Source organism: Seriola aureovittata, chromosome 13, assembly GCF_021018895.1.
Source record: "Seriola aureovittata isolate HTS-2021-v1 ecotype China chromosome 13, ASM2101889v1, whole genome shotgun sequence".
In the NCBI taxonomy this organism is placed as follows: Eukaryota; Metazoa; Chordata; class Actinopteri; order Carangiformes; family Carangidae; genus Seriola; species Seriola aureovittata.
The window spans coordinates 13,623,670-13,640,585 of NC_079376.1; the positions used below are offsets into that span (position 1 = coordinate 13,623,670).

General features: G+C 41.6%; 1 protein-coding gene across 2 annotated transcripts in view; it reads left to right on the plus strand.

The window, feature by feature from the left end:
- ltk (leukocyte receptor tyrosine kinase) overlaps positions 1-16,916 on the plus strand; it is a 54,251-nt gene that overhangs the window by 32,552 nt on the left and 4,783 nt on the right. The window contains exons 11-26 of one of the 2 annotated variants that reach the window (XM_056392770.1): positions 499-570; positions 926-1,100; positions 2,282-2,432; positions 2,653-2,781; positions 3,138-3,294; positions 5,329-5,514; positions 6,074-6,172; positions 8,395-8,556; positions 8,727-8,840; positions 12,409-12,595; positions 12,695-12,785; positions 13,275-13,339; positions 14,403-14,532; positions 14,629-14,726; positions 15,326-15,418; positions 15,687-15,788. In XM_056392770.1, the coding sequence (XP_056248745.1) occupies positions 499-570; positions 926-1,100; positions 2,282-2,432; positions 2,653-2,781; positions 3,138-3,294; positions 5,329-5,514; positions 6,074-6,172; positions 8,395-8,556; positions 8,727-8,840; positions 12,409-12,595; positions 12,695-12,785; positions 13,275-13,339; positions 14,403-14,532; positions 14,629-14,726; positions 15,326-15,418; positions 15,687-15,788 (2,011 nt within the window). The remainder of the gene's footprint in view (positions 1-498; positions 571-925; positions 1,101-2,281; positions 2,433-2,652; positions 2,782-3,137; positions 3,295-5,328; positions 5,515-6,073; positions 6,173-8,394; positions 8,557-8,726; positions 8,841-12,408; positions 12,596-12,694; positions 12,786-13,274; positions 13,340-14,402; positions 14,533-14,628; positions 14,727-15,325; positions 15,419-15,686; positions 15,789-16,916) is intronic. The other variant, XM_056392771.1, reaches the window with a different exon arrangement.

Consider the following 16,916-nt stretch of genomic DNA (forward strand, 5'->3'; position numbering starts at 1 on the left):
AGGGAGGTGCAGTGATGCTCAGCTACAGTTGGGAAAGACCGGAGCATTTTCTGACTGATATCAGGGTCAACTCAGGATCCCAGAGTAACTTTAGCAGGCCACAACTTAACTTTGTGTTTCTCCCCATTACATCCACGAGCTCACTCTGTGCTGGGATCTCGTCATGCTGGAGAGACTTGCATGAAAAGAAAAGAAATGTACAGAAACTACAGTGAAATCACCAATGAATGGACCAACTTTACTGTGTCTGTATGATGCAAAGTGGATGAAGAGGTGTAAGAGAGAAACATATTCATGATGTCTTCCTGCACAGGAATTAGTCTTACACACTAGTCTCTATGTTCATCCCTAATACCCGTCCTTTAATTGTTCTTTTTTCCTTTGATCCGTGTCCTTTCTGTCTGATTATAATTTCCAGTGAAACGCAGATGGGTGACTGTGACTCCTTTTCTCTCTTTCCTCTTACCTTTTCTCTACCTGGGCTCCCCCTCTCCTCAGATCTCAACTCTCTGCTGTCCATGACGGGCTTGGAGGATATCTTAAGCCCCCTTCCAGAGCCCTCCCCCTCAGGTAGCGTGCAGCTCGAGCTGTCACCTTGGATACCTTGTGAAATTCTGGAGCATTCTTTGTCTACCGTGCTATTTTTAATCCATTGTGCATGCAGAATTTACATACCAGGTAGAAGATTGTTGATTAATGAAATCTCCAGTGACTCTCCTACGTTGTGCAACTTGTGCACTTCTGTTCTTCAATGTTCAACAGTTTACCTTAGTGTCACATATCTCTTTGTATTTTTTTCTAGTGTTTTTCTCAGTTCTTCAAAGTGAATATACAGTACCTACATTTATCGACTCTCTCAATAATTCTGCAATCTCCCACCAGCTCATGCCAGTGTTTTTTCTGTTCTTTGACTCCATTTTTCTAGAGGTTTCTCTGATGACATGGTGGTTTAACTCGTGCGGTGCCAGCGGTCCTCACGGCCCGACACAGGCCCAGTGTGACAGTACCTACAGAAACAAAAATGTCAGTGTTACTGTGGGGAAGGAAGGCCCATTGAAAGGAGTCCAAATGTGGAGGGTACCGGCTACCAACAGATATCTGTAAGTGATAGAGGGGATGACTTTGATGCTCATCCATCAGTTCATAAAACGTCTTTATTTTCCTTCAAAATCACATCAAAAGACCAAAACTAACAATGAATTGATCCTACTAAGTGCTGACTACGTAATCTGTACTATCGAGTCATATTGTTGTCTAAAAACTCTTAAAACACATGAATGAGTCACAACGTTGCATAAAGCGACATGTTCCTTTAATACATAGAACCTAGACACTAGTTTATTTTGAGCCAGTCTGCACACACCGTCTTGCTGCCATTGATATTCTTACTAATGCGTCAGATCTGCAGGTGACGAATGCTCCATTTACTATTGTTCAATCAACGTTTGCTAAAAAACTACAGTGCTCAGGAAATGATTGATGATTGAGTGAAAAGTATATGATTGTGACGCATTTTTTAAAGATTTACATCTTCAGTAGGAGCTGATGGCGTGAGTGTCTGAGAGCACAGACAGTGATTGCAAGTCAAATTATAGACATATGGACTAACATGCTGCTGGTTTTGGCCTGTTCACAGTATTTGTTGAAAATAACTAAAATGCCATTTATAGCCAGACTTGTCCGGTAAAATCAGTGATTCCTGAAATGCAGGATATCGCAGATCAGATGTGACCAGAAAGAGTTGGTGTTTACGCTTCTTTACATAGTTTTTAAGAGCTTAGTTACTGAAGAGAGAGCAGTCATCCACTTGTGTTGACATCGTTGTGTGAGTCAGAGAGCTGGGCTAAGAGGTGTGACTGCATGCTCAGGAACTAAATTGTTCTGGCCATGCTCAGTGTAACTGCTTGTTGTCCTGCCAGATCAAGACTTCAAGCTGTTTGATTGTCTTTGCACAGTCGGTCATGGGACCTCACTGTCACACTCACGACATGAAATCAGACAAGAGAAAAATGGCAGGATTAATCATAGGATTTACAGGGTGTTAAATTACTCAGGCTAAATTACACACAGCGGTACACCCAGCCAATGTCAACACAGAGTGTGTGTTTGTATGTGGAAATCATGACAAAGGTGATTGTGTGTCCTGATTGGTGTGTTATGTCAGATATCGATAGCAGTGTACTGCAGTCTATCTGTCCAGTATGATATACAGTATGAAACCTGAGTCAGTTTATTTCAGTCCCAGCGTTTAATTCCCTTGTGGTGCATTGATCTCCCTCAGGATCTCGGCCTACGGAGCTGCGGGAGGGAAAGGAGCCAAAAACCACAACAAACGCAACCACGGGGTCTTCATCTCTGCCATATTTCCTCTGGAGAAAGGAGATATACTTTACATCTTGGTGGGCCACCAGGGAGAGGATGCATGCCCGGGGGTGAGTATGGTGAGAGTGAAGTCAGGCTTGGAAGATTTACTGACTTGTGTGATGTCCCACTGGGATATCCTTCCCCAGAGAGAGAGAGAGAGAGAGTGACCTAGATAAAACAAAATAAAATAAAAAAAAATAAAAAAAATCTTGCCTGTCAGATTCATTCACTTTTTTGAAGATGGCACCTTTCTCTTAAACCTGAATCTCCCTCTGACCTTTCGTGTAGAGAAATCCCCACACTGAGAAGATCTGCCTGGGAGAGTGGTCAGTGATTGAAGATGATCTCAGGGGAGAGGCTGGCGCCGAGTGGGCTGGAGGAGGAGGTGGAGGAGGGGGAGCTACCTACATCTTTAAGGTGACAGAGGAAACTTTGTGTTGCTTCAGCACTGTGCGTCCTCTCTGTGGGTTTGTGTGATGCCTTGGACAGATTAAGCGCATGCACTGATAGGCATCTGAAATGTCTGCAGACACATTGAGACAAATCAGGGGTGTCTCACACTCTAATCCACAGGTTTAATAGAGATTGAACACACACTCGATCACTCCCATCTGTAATAAAATGCAGGTCTCCTGAGTCATATTCAATTTTCTTAACTGCTTATGTTGATGCTTTGTCAAAACTCTAATCATTTTCCATTTGCAGTGACATGTTTAGATGCCAAATATATGCATGTGAAACCAATGATAGTTTTTGTGTTGCCGTCTTGTCAGATGGAGAGCGGCGAGCTGATTCCCTTGCTGATTGCAGCTGGTGGAGGAGGAAATGCTTACCTCGAGGACCCGGAGTCCAGCCTGGACCAGATATCGCTGGAGCAGTACGAAAACAGCACCACACGTCCCAGTACCAACGGTCGAACCGGCGCTGCAGGTACGTTAATAAAAAGTTATCCCACCAGCATTACAGGATGTTGGTTTGTTTAAAGGGTTGGTTCAATGAAGCTAGGAAAAACAGGTTTTCTCATTTACCTGTAGTAGTATCTAGCCATGGAGATAAGAGTTTTTTTTTATATATGTCTTTGAGATTACTCGCTCCACTGTTGTATTCGTCACTCTCTCAACATTGAAAAATTACATTTAAAAAATCGACAGAAACATCTCTCTCTCAAATCAGTGTTCCTGTTACTCAGGATAATCATTAGAAGATGTCGTCATCAGTCCTCAGAGGGACTATTTCTTTAATCAAAACAGGTTAAAACAGTTTACACTGACGTCTGTAAGTAATTTAAAGTAGATGGAATGACTGATTTTTTTTTTTCGGGGGGGGGGGGGTTATGACTTTATTAGATCGTCAACAGTGAAGAGATGACAGAAGATGAAGACAAAGGCATTGTAAACATGCAGTATGGGTCCCAGCTGAATTTGAACCAGGGATGTTAGGGTTCATGATCAGTACTTTAAACCCAAGGCCACCAGGGCACCCCAGGCTCTCAGTGTATTTTTAATGGCCTGTAGAAATATGGTAATCCTGGGTTTAGTTACCTTTTCATAACATTTTTCTGGGCTCTGTAATGGAATATGTCAAGAGAGGTTTAATGTTTTATGATCACAGCGCTTAAGTGTCCTCATAAAGAATGGGCTTTTTTTTTTTATCAAGTGCCGTGGAGCTAAAGGCCTCGTAGGACGACAGACTCTTCTCCTTGAAATTGAGTGAACTCAAATTATTGTGTGAAATCGAAAGCACATTTTTCATTTCTCTAAAAGGTGGCTTAAAAAAACTTTCTTTTTTTTTTCTGTATACACACACACACACACACACACACACACACACACACACACACACTCGAAGCAGCACATGCTGGCATGCATGTGTGCTCTCACACAACAGCACGCGTTTGGCCTGTGGATAATGGGATCTCTCTGGATTGTATTTTTTCCTTTCATGGCGGGTCTTGACCTTTGAAGCAGGACATATACGGCAGAGACGTTTTTCTCCCCCCCCCATGAAATGTCTGCTGGAACATTCTCAGTAAATCCTCCCCTGACCAGTAAAGTCTCAACAGACACCATCTATCAGCTCATCTTATTGAAACTTCTGTGGGATTGTTTAGATAAAGATCTGGCTGTCAGAGAAAATATGCAGCTTTTGGAAGTGTGTTCAAGAGATGTGTGTGTTTGCTGGTGCGTATACTTGAACTGTGTCAATGTCATTGTCCAGCTGTCGCATGAGACTACAGCTGCAGCAGATAAACTGTAATATATGTCATCATCATGGATAACATGATAAGATTTCAAGATCTTGTGATATTTACTAAAGCTTAGAGACTCCTGCTGGATGAATGTGTGATTCTGCTCTTCAGCTTAGTGTCGACGCCCTGATCTGTTGGTGATTGAAACCGGCTCTTAAAATTACTGCTCATTGCTGTGCGTGCTCAGTCAGTCCAATGGCCGCCAGTTAAGAGCTGAATAGAGCCAATACAGATGAACATATGGCAGAAATGGCAATGATGATGAGACCGTAAGCACTGCTGCCCAAGACTGACAAAAACATTTACACATCAAAATCTGTTTACTAGTCAGACTCAGCCTGTGAAAATAGCTGTATAATGTCTGGACCTTTGTCAAATCAGGGAAAAATTGCTCAAATAACCAGGTATCCGATATGGGGTTGGCATCTTCAGGTTTATGAGAGAAAGTTAGTATTTTTTTTTAACTTAACACATTCTGTGAACTAAGTGTTTCATTGATTTGGACGGTTTTTGGTTATTTTTAACAGCACCTATTAAAAACGTTATGTGGGAAATAAGGCTTGCTTCTTTCTCAGTCGCCCAATCTCTTTTCTGCAGCGATCGAACACAGCAACCAGCCATGTGTTCAGTCCTCCTGTGTTGTTTCTTCCTCCACAGGCTTTTAATGTCGGATGTAATAGGGTTTAATTTTGTGTATGTGTTTGTTTCCCCCGAAGGTGGAGGTGGAGGCTGGAAAGACAGTCCCAGTCCTTACCTGAGAGCCGGCAAGTCTCTGGTGGAGGGCGCAGAGGGGGGGTCATCATGTCCGCTGGCCCAGTCCAAGCTCAGCTGGTCCACCTTCGGGGGTTTTGGAGGCGGAGGTGGGGCCTGCACAGCTGGAGGTGGTGGAGGAGGGTACAGAGGTGACAACATTTCACACTTTCTTACCATTTTCCACCCCTGCACTAAGAAAATCACTTTTATGTCTGTTCTTTTCATCTGTCTCACCCTTTCTTGTCATCTCCACCGAGACACCCCACTAAATTAAAGAAGAACAGTCACTCTCAAATTCATTTAGCCTACAGTTTTGCAATGTTACAAGTAATGTCACAGATGCAGTGCAATTAGATAATTTTTTTAGTTTGTTGCTATGATAATCGTACATATTAATTCTATATATCCGTTTTCTTTATTTCTACGGTTTTATCCTTGAGTGACTTGACAGCCTGCCAGAGTCAGCAGGACGGAGCTGATTAAATGTAAGATCTCTCCAATTTCATCACAATTTCGCGTCTTTCGACTTTTCTGTCACCAAGGTGACATAGTCGACAGAAAACTGTTGAGAGTGGCGACAAACTGACAAAAAGAAATCTTTGGCAAACACACTGACAAGCATAAACCTTCATAACAGGATCAGAAAGGTGTTAATATGAACTGTAATACTGGCAGACAGGAGAGTTGACAACATGAATTCTGTGACAGGAGGTGACGCAGCGCTGACGGATGAGATCACAGCCGACGGTCAGAACGGAGTCTCGTTCATTCATCCGATGGGAGAGATTTTCCTGCAGCCTCTTGCTGGTGAGACTCAGTCTGACGCACCACATGATGTCATGATCATGTAAAGACTAGTCCAGATGAGAGCACAGTAATGTAAGGTAGAGTTGAGTATATTAGATGCTTCATTTGCTTTTGAAAACTGGAAAGCTCTGTAAAAGCTTTTAAATGTATTTCTAGTTAAATTATGGCGATAAAATTAAATAGAATTGAATAGAACAGAAAGGAAACACCATCCACTGATGAAGGCTGTGAGCTGTGGTTCAATTTCATTTTTTTTAAATATAGTTGGAAAAAGCTAGTAGGTGGACATTGAGTGAAGAGGTTTTTTGATGAAAGTAGAGGAGAATAGAAGACACTAGAAAAAATAAAATACAGGTGTAATTCACATGGATAAAGCAACCAGGTGGTGACACGTTTCCTAGCAACAGCTTGAATTTGAAATAAAACAATCAATTAATTGAATTAGTATAAAATAGAATATGAAATGATACTAAAATGAACAAAAAGAACTAATTTGAACAATAATAACGAATAAAATCAAAACAGAAAGTGAAAAAGTAACCAGTAAAGCCTGTTTTGTAACTGTGAAACTATTAAACATGCAGCCTGGCTGTAAAACTACAGGCTCGATGAACAGATGTGCTGTAACCTAAGACACCACTCTGCATTTTATTTGTTGCAGAATTAATATGAAAAGTCAAGAGCATCTTTAAAGTTATGTAACATATATTTGCATCACTGCTTGGAGTCTGTCCCTAACAGACAGCATTAAACGTGGCTGATCCCAAAGCACAGAGACACTGTCGGTGTGAAGATTAAATCCTGAGCTCGTGGGCCTCTGTTCATTCAGTTCTCCGAGCTATTGATCCAGCCAGGGCCTCAGTGTGTGTGTGTGTGTGTGCGTGTGTGTGCGTGTGTGTGCGTGCGTGTGCGCGTGTGTGTACCTGTTTGTGCTGAGCTATCAGTCTGAACATTTAAGACACATATAGATAGACACACATGGATAGACTGTATATCAAGTGTTTGTTTTTTTTCTTTCTCCCTTTTTGTTTTTGGTGAGACTACCATCTGATTCTAATTATTCAGCGGGAGGAACAGGAAGGCAGTTGACTAATTCACAGCCTCATGGAGCCTGTTGCCTTCGGCGCCAACAGACAGACTTCCATTCTCATGTGAAAGACGCTGTTGTTATTGCTGCGTGTGCTGCCAGTCATCGCTCGCAACATGAGACACATTCAAAGAGAGATCTGAGAAATAGAGATGTTATCATGATTGAGTTTGAAAGCCAAATAGGTTTTTCTTTTATGTAGTTAAAACATCTCCTCATTTTTAACTGAAGAATGATGTTTAGTATTTGACACACGTGGCACAAGCCTCCTATTCATAATTTGTATTAATAAGACAATGGATCACTGTTTAGTCCAGAATGGAGAGTAACCTAATAATGGGAAGAAGTATCACATTACAGCCTTATGTAAAATCTGGCCCAAGATGTTGAGCCAGTAATGGATTATAGAGCTAACTTATTACTGTATTTTTCACAAATACACACATAACTGATCACACATACTAAAGCAGAAGGCTGGTAATATTCTCTATTTTTCTTTTTGTCAGTAATATTCATAAAAAACGACCAAAACCAACACTGTGTAAGTCCATCACTCAATGCTGTGCGACTTCTCCAGCCTGTCTTCAGCTCTCAGTCTCTATCCAGTTCATACCTACTGAAGACATCAATCTTCAAAACCAGAGCTGTCAGAACAGAACAGTCATGAATATGCTTTCAATTTTCAAATAATGAACAGGGAGGCACTGAGGTTTTTAGTAAACATTACTCAAACAGGAGTAAATATTGTTCCCATTTGTCAGGGGACAGCTTTCAGCTGCAGGGTGATGTATGTGAGACTGATTCAAATAAACTACAGTGTCCATGTTCTTCATAAGAAACAAACATGTCCAGCCACTGCAAAACGTGTGGCTCACTGATGTGTTTTTGGACAGCGGTTCATTTCTTCGGCTCAGAGGAAGTTATGTCAGACTACAGCAGCACAAACAACACTTGTTAGTCGCATCAATTCATTGTTGGTTTTGGTCTCTTTGTGGGATTGGCTGACAAACAGAAAATAATGGACTATCACCACGCCTTGTTGGAGTGTCCTGCAAACCTAATGATCTCCCTCTCAAACAAACAGTTTGTGTTTCGCTGCGTGCGTGTGTTTATGTGTGTACATTGTTCCCTCCAGCGATGGAGAGTCATGGGGAGTGTGAGATCAAGGTGCAGCTGAACTGCAGCCACTGCCAGACGCAGAGCTGCAAACGCGATGAAGACACTCACCTCATCCTCTGTCTCTGCGAGGAAGACGAAGTCCTGGCCAGCGACAATGTTACATGTATTGGTACTGTAGGTATGTAATTACCCCCAAACATGCAGTGCTATGTCTTTAGGATAATAGTTGTTATGTGTTATCAAATCATTTTAATTTGATACAATCAATGCCACAGATAAAGCATCTAAACTAAATCACTTTTTGAAGCCTGTCATTGGACCCTCTTCTTCTCTCTCTCTCTCTCGCAGCAGCTCCTCAAGGCCCGGCTCCGCAGGGCCCGATGTCGACATCGCTGATCCTGGCGGTCGTGGTGTCCACTATTGCGAGCGGCATCGCGCTGATCTGCACCGGCGTCATCCTCAGTAAGAGACTCCTCCAGTTCTGTGTGCAATCTGTGCCCTCCACCTTCCACCGGCTGTGAGCAGCAGCTGGACATACAGATGCACTCAGATGTTACTGACAAGAGAAACAGGAGCACCTTTGATAAGTGTTGGTTTAAGTGTCCTCCACTGGCTGTGCGCTGGATGATTAAAGGAGCCGTGGGAAACATATGGGTTCACTTTTACTACAAGCACTTGTTTGAGGTGATGCTCTTCTTTCTCTGGCTGTAAATATGGTAGAAATAAGCCCAAAGAGTGTGAAACAAGATTATACTGCAGACGAGAAGTTAGATAGTGGAGGTGATTGTGGTTCCATACCATATTGTTCATATTTTGTATCTAGTGCCTACAGTAGAACGATTGCTCTCCTGGAAGCATGAAACAGTAGAGATGTACTGTAAGCTCATCTCAACGTATGACTAATATAAAAATACATGACTGACTATGAAAAGTACAAGCAGAAAGCTTTGACATTTAACAAGGAAGTTTGTCGCAGTTGGAGATGTGTACTGGTGAGTGAGATTAGATATGAGTAAATGTCAGGCGTTGATGATTCAGTGGCTAAAAACAAAAAAGAAAAAAAAAAAAACGCAGTGACAATCATAAATTAATCTGAACCCACGGGCATTGACTCTCTATGATAAGAGTCTTAGATATAGCAGAAAGACTGCAGCTGTGATCCAGCTAAATGCAATTTACACGAAGCACTGTGATGTACAGAACGGAGGAGAGGGTGAGCAATGAGCATCTGTTCCTGGAAAAAAAAAAAAAACTCACTGGTTGCAGGTTTCGGTCAATGTGAGACAACTGGACAGTCAGACATGATGTAAAAAGCTTTACTGGCGATGAGTAAAGTGCTTATAATGGGAATAATTAGGGAATTAACAATTAACCGATTTGTGCAGTTTTAATAACACTCTAGGAACAAGAAAGTAAGGCAACTGAGGGATAAAGAGACAACTACAATATAATATTTAATATGAATTATAACATTGATGTTGTACAATAACTAATGTTAGTTAAATGTTGCATTTAACTTGGTCTAAAAAGCTGCTATGCAACATATACTGTTAGAAGACTTATATACTAAACCTTGTTTTATGAACTGCAGACACTTTATATAAATACTTTTTGTCTGCAGTTTTAACAACATGTGCAGTAATATAGGACAGTGAGGGATTATACAGCTAATTATGCTCTTTTTGCACCTTTGTCACCTTTTTGCGTCTGCTGCAGATAACTGGGAAGGGAATCCTTGCATACCGGTCGACACACTAATCCTCCACCAAGTGCCTTTTAAGGTGTTTGAATACAGCAGGTTCCAGCTGAATATTAAGTGAAGTTCAGCTATAGAAGACTCGCTCCCTGTTTCTTTCCCACAGTCAGTTTTGGTGAATCTAAACTTTGTGTGAGGGCCTCTGGAGGAATCTGCACAGCACCGACTTCCTGCTGAAATATCAGTTTCACTCATCTCTCTAGGCTCAAATACAGACTGACAAGAAAACCAGGTATGGCAAAAGCCGTTATATAAAATAAACCTCCTGTAAGGAAAGTGGTTTCCTATAATCCATCAGCTTTACTGATGGATTATAGGAGTTGTTTTTCCCATTGGCCGTGAGAGGTAGTAGCAAGGCAGTAGAAGTTTTACAGTCGGGCCTAAAGCGAAATATTTCAACAAGCTTGGGGCACTGAAATGGCATAAATCAGAAAAATCAACTACACTACTTCCATTTCCCTTGACATGAAAGAGTATTATAAGACAGGATGTTCATATTGGATACGGTTGCTACTGCATACACAAAATGCACATTGGGAAAACGGTATTTTCAACAGTAGAAGTATCAGAATATGTTGATAAAATGCAATAAATTGGTTCTTCCTGCAGATGCAGACAGAACTATAGGGGCGCTCTGTCCTTTCAGGAGACGAGAGATTCGGTGAAATGGGCAACGATGTTGAAAGGACAGTCATGTATTAGAAGAATGGGGAACGGGAAATGCATTAATGTGGAAAGGACAGGTTAGCAAAGGTTAAGGTCAGACAGACTGGCAAATATTAGTCATCAGAAAAATGTCTTTTCTGACAAAATACACCAAGTTCTGAACAGAGAAAACACAGGAAAAACAAAATGTTAGTGTGTGAAACAATATTGCACAAAGTTTGAGGTTTGGCAAAACTAAACATAGATTCACTCTGTGTAATCAGACAGATACTAATTGCAGATAAGCTGTGGAGTGTAACCGCATGACATCGTACTCCTGTAATTACCAGACAAAGAGCAAACAGGGCACAACATACTGGGGCAACCGTCTTCTTTATGAAAAATGGATGAAGTATTTAGCGTACTAACTGCATTGTGTGTAATTGTGTGACTTTGCAAGTGAATAAATCAAGTACTAAAACAAAGACTGATGACATGTGTGCAATACCTTACATTTACTTTGCTTTATAAAAAAAAAAAAAGAAAAAAAAAGGAAGATGTTGTATTGATCAGGGGCTTTAAAAAGAAAGACACAAAACACATATACACGCGCGCACACACACACACACACACACACACCCTTCAGGTTAACGGTGTCTCTTCACCTGAGCTCTCCCCCATGCAGGGAGGTAGTCTGTTCCCCGGGCGCCCCATCTCCTCCACCCCCTCCTCCTCCACTTCCTCCCCCCTCGTCTCAACCTTCCCCTCATCCCAACCCCCCTGAGTCCCTAGCATCTGCACCGGGCGATGGCTCGACGGCACCTCTTACCTGCACGCAACGCCCCCCCTCCCTGGCAGACTACCAACCTGCATCGGGGACGTGGGCTGCCTCCACGGCGGGTGAGTCCAAACTCACTGGCACAGACAGTCTAGGAGCAGTAACTCAAGGAGAGGACATCCCACAAAAACGATGTGTTTGTACGCGGAAGGATTTATCCTCTTAAAAGGGAACTCCTCCGATTTTACGCCTCAAACTCTGTGCACAGGTCTTCGGGAGCACTACTGCATATGTGGAAAAAAAAGTTGTGTAAAGCCTTTTGTGGCTCCAGAGGGAGCTGTGTGAGAAGTGAAGTGTTGTCACTCGAGTCAACATTTGTTGGGGCTGAGGACTATAAGTTTGAAAATTGTGAAATTAGAAAAAAGTGAGGTTAAAAGACCTCTATGCACCTGAATCTCCAAACCAAACTGACAGCTGTCAAGTTACATTGTGGACAATGTATGCACCAGTCTCAAACAAGTAAGCAGAAAACATGGAGTAAAAAAGACGATATCGTCTGTGTGACAGTGTTTGAGGGGTGCACTGCTAAGTCGGTGGAGTGCTTTTTTTTAAGAACAAAATTCATGTCTGTGAATCATTTTTGACTGCTACCGTAACAGTTAGAGAGCATCTCAACCACTGAGATGCAGCTTGACCCCTCCTTGTGTTACCGCTCCTACCTTCAGCAGATAGTCAGGAAGTTGCTTCTACAACTTACATGCAAGTGTGGGGTCCTGGTGACAGTCAGCGTTTACGATTTTTAGAAAAAAGTTCCTTAAACCTTTGTCCCTCTGTCTCGTCTTTGTATCTAGTGTGGTGCCGCAGAAAGAACGACCTGCACGCAGTGAGGGGGCGTCTGCAGAGTCCAGAGTACAAGCTGAGCAAGATCCGCTCCTCCACCATCATGACGGACTACAACCCCAACTACTGCTTCGCAGGGAAAGCGGCCTCACTCAGCGAACTGAAGGAAGTACCGCGCAAGAACATCACACTTCTCAGGTAGGTCACAAGGGGACACAATGTCTCCTTGTGCTACTGCGGTACGTAGAGCGCCTTTATGTGTTCAATTGTTGTATTTTTCACTGTTTTTCTTTTCAGAGCTCTTGGCCACGGCGCTTTTGGTGAAGTCTATGAAGGACAGGTTCTGGGGATGAGCGGTGATAACAGTCCCATGCAGGTGGCCATAAAGGTAAACTCACTCTCTGAGGTACATGGGGAGAAGTTGCACCTAAGTGCCAGATGATAGCACCTCACCTGGAGTGATGCTCAGTACATATAATCCACTCAACAACATCCCACAGGGGTGCTGCTGCATCTAAAGGTCACACACGTGTGTGCGATTTGAAAAGACATGTTTCTGTAGCGCATTTATTTAAAGAAGGATTATTTGTTTTTCTTACTACTTAATATGAAAATGTAGTGGTTTGTCGTGTAATGATCATCATCATGCAACGACGAATTCAAATACTGCAAAATGATCATGACTGCACAAAATGATTGCTGAATGTCTGATTGCACACGTTAAAAACTTGATGAGTGAAAAAGAAAAAGCGGAGTAATCTCCACATGGGCTTGCCTGCTTCTCAATAGTCCTCTGATTGGGTCTAGTGATGGCGTTCCTCATAACAATAGCACGCACACACCTAAAACTGCTTCTCTGATACTTTCTGCTCCACAGACTCTTCCAGAAATCTGCTCTGAACAGGATGAAATGGATTTCCTGATGGAGGCGCTGATTATGAGGTGCACCACACTGCAGCAGCACACCGCACCGGTCACCATATAATTTAGTTCACACAATGATTCAGACAGTGCGTCCTGCTTAAAGCACACCTGACCTGTGTGCTGGCTTTGTTTTATAGCTCAACGTGCTCTTCTGAGTGAGAGGAGGTAGATTACACACCTCAAATAATGAACTGGTAGTTTTGACAAATGACATGAGAGGCCAATCAGGTAAAATATATGCAGGGATATATTTGGATAATGCACTTAATTTAGTTGTAATTTATGACCTGAGTGATGCTAACTGGTAAGGAGCAGTTATTAGTCTCCATTTTTGTTTTATTAGAGATAAAGTTTCCAGGCAGACAGGGGTTAATCCAGGTCAAAGAAGCTTTCCTAATAACGACCAGATAACACAAATCACTTAGGTCACATATAGTATGGAAGTTAATTCATGACAAAAATATAGAGCCAGCATGAAACAATTTGTAATAAATTTGTTATTCAAGATTTGAGAGTGCACAAGGACAGAGTGGTTAGGACAGTCTCTCAAAGTCTCAAGCAAAATGAGTGTTTTGAGGACAGAGGGCGAGCTGTGTCTGCTTTTAAGGGAGCAGTAGATCCTTCCCTTGCTATCCCTCAAATCTGTAATCTGTTCAGTTAATCAGCTTTTTCATTTTTCCAAAAGTTTCAACTGACAGCCAAGATATATATATGAAACCTGTCAGTGGAAAAATGTCGATTAGTCCATTTTAGAATCTGCTAAAGCATTTAAGGAGAATATTTTAACCTGAGCATGCATCAATTCAGGATTTTTTTTTTTTTTTTCTCAAAACTTGCTTGATGGTGACAATTCTGTCCCTGTGCAGTTTCAAATCTACACACACGCTCATTAAATAATTCCATTAACAGCGTCTATTTCTGCGCTGGAAGGTCAACATATTGCAGAACAAAACTCTTAAACATAATGTTTGCCCAACATGAGACCATATCTTCTCTCTTTTTCATCTGCGTTGTCATGTCAGCCACTACCCACAACTGCAGTCGCACTAACCCAAGTGTTGTTCACTGTTTGTCCACGCAGCAAGTTCAGCCACGACAACATTGTGCGCTGCATCGGAGTCAGCCTGAACATCTTGCCACGATTCATCCTGCTAGAGCTGATGACCGGAGGAGACATGAAGAGCTTCCTGAGACAGAACAGGCCACGAGCTGTACGTCTGTACTGCACCTTTCTGTGCGCGCGCGCGTGTGTGTGTGTTTGTGTTTCTGTCTGCGTGGTACACTAAAACGAGCTGTACTGTATCCAGGGCCAGACCTCTTCTCTCACCATGCGGGAGCTGCTGCGGATGGCCAGAGACATCGCCTGTGGCTGCCGCTACCTGGAGGAGAACCACTTCATACACAGGTTCAGATTTCACACCCTGTTGTTACTGCTAAGAGCTCAATTTAAAGAAGGCAAAAAATAAAAAGCACCAGGGTTACACTCATTTGTGTGTGTAATTGAGAGCGCTACATGTAAACAAACAGTGTGTTGCACCGGCTGAGAGGATGTTTTTCTTCTACTGCAACAAAAACACTTGAGTATTATATCATCATATGTTGAATATTATTGTGGAATTCAGGATTATATTATCATTTTTTTATTTCAAATATTATAAAATGTGAAAACCTGATTAAAAAAAAAAATCAATAAGACAAAAATGGTTTGTAATGTTACCATATTCACATACAGATAAATACACTACATTTACTTGGATTGACTAGATGAGCTGTTCTCATTGCATGTGTATATTGTTTACTGTGAGCTACAGTGGTCAACACACACAAATACAACATCTTTAGGTGAATGTAAATCCATGTAATCTCCTTTTTTAAAAAATCGTTTATTTTACAGCAAAATTTCATGAAAAACCATGAGATTACAAACTTGACTCATACTTATCGAGTGTTAGAGTGTGGTGCCGTCATGAAGCTACTTTTTGTAACAGCTACTGTGTTTTTCAGAGACATTGCTGCTAGAAACTGCCTGCTCACCTGCCCTGGACCGGACAGAGTGGCTAAGATCGGAGACTTTGGCATGGCACGAGATATTTACAGGTTTGTGTACAGGAGCTGCACCTTTTGAAGTCCAAATAGCAAAGCACAGCAGATGGTTTACGATGATGTGACTCACCCAAAGTCCAGGCAGCAGTGGGATGATGTGGTAAATGTGGGGCCAGTTGAAAAGAGATCTAATTTTCCACCATGGGGCCAGTCTCTAAAACGTACTTACAGAGTTCATGGCCTTGTGGTATTTACCTTCCCTTCGAAAGCGATGATAAATGGGCATTCCTAAATCTGATAGCACTGCTTTTTGTTTTCCCAGAGCCAGCTATTACAGGAAAGGCGGCCGTGCCATGCTGCCAGTCAAATGGATGCCACCGGAGGCCTTTATGGAGGGAATCTTCACCTGCAAGACTGATACATGGTATAAACGCATAATATATACAGGAAGGCTCCAAAATAAATTCACAAAGAAGAACTGTCTTCATTTTAAAAGTGGATCAGTTTGAGATCATATTATTCAGAAATTTGTGGGTCTTTGATAAATGCTGAATATCATGTGCTCATGCTAATTGTTGTCACACCACATACAGTATATTATTATTATATATTAATATAATATAATATAATAATTGACTGTAAACAGCTGAAAATCAATTTTTTATTTCCAAAGATGTTAAAGAGTTGGGTGGTGGAAAGTATTGCAGACCCCAAATTGCAGCTGAAGAGATTTTCACAAAACAAGTAATTTTACTCCTAAACAAAACCAGAACGACCTACAATGAGTTCAAGGTCTAAAAACCAGTATTTCAAATGAGCATCTTCAGCAACAACAGTGTCTGTATTCGAAACACGGAGCCAGCTGAGCAGTGTCCAAACCACTTCTCCAATGATGAAACAGGTCAAATATTTAGCACGGGCCAAAAAAAAAAGGTTTGATTACAGATAAAGTCTGAAACAACTCTGAATGTTTTTAGCTTGAAACAGAATTTTAATGCGCAGACGGTGGGTGGCAAAGTCAAACATGGTAGGGGGGAATAGGCACAGTATTAGCTGCACGTGAACAACAACAACAAAAAAAGGATAGCTAAGCTCTGCAGAGGGCCATTGTTCCGTCTTGCTTAAAGCTGTTTGGAAGAAGAATCATTTTCCATCAAGAACTTCTTCTGCAACAAATGACAAAAACAAGCGCTAGATTGTTTGGCTTTCCATCCACTTACGAGAATTCAACCTCAGGGAACAACAGTGGGAAAATGCAAAACACAAAATGCATTGTTCACCATCTGGGAGGTTCGAACAGAGCACTACCATAATATGAAATACTAGTAGAACTGATATGAGACAAACAAATGTCACAAACTTTACACTTAAGTTAATATCATATCTTATTATATTATATCAATATCCTATTTTTTTTTTACTTTTAAATGAAACATCCAAGTCCAAGCAATATAACTTTAATTTGTTTTCTATGAATGATTTCTGTTTCCTGTCAGCGAACAGTGATTTTTGGATCTCACAGCATGATAAAGCAGGCTGTAACTGCTGATCA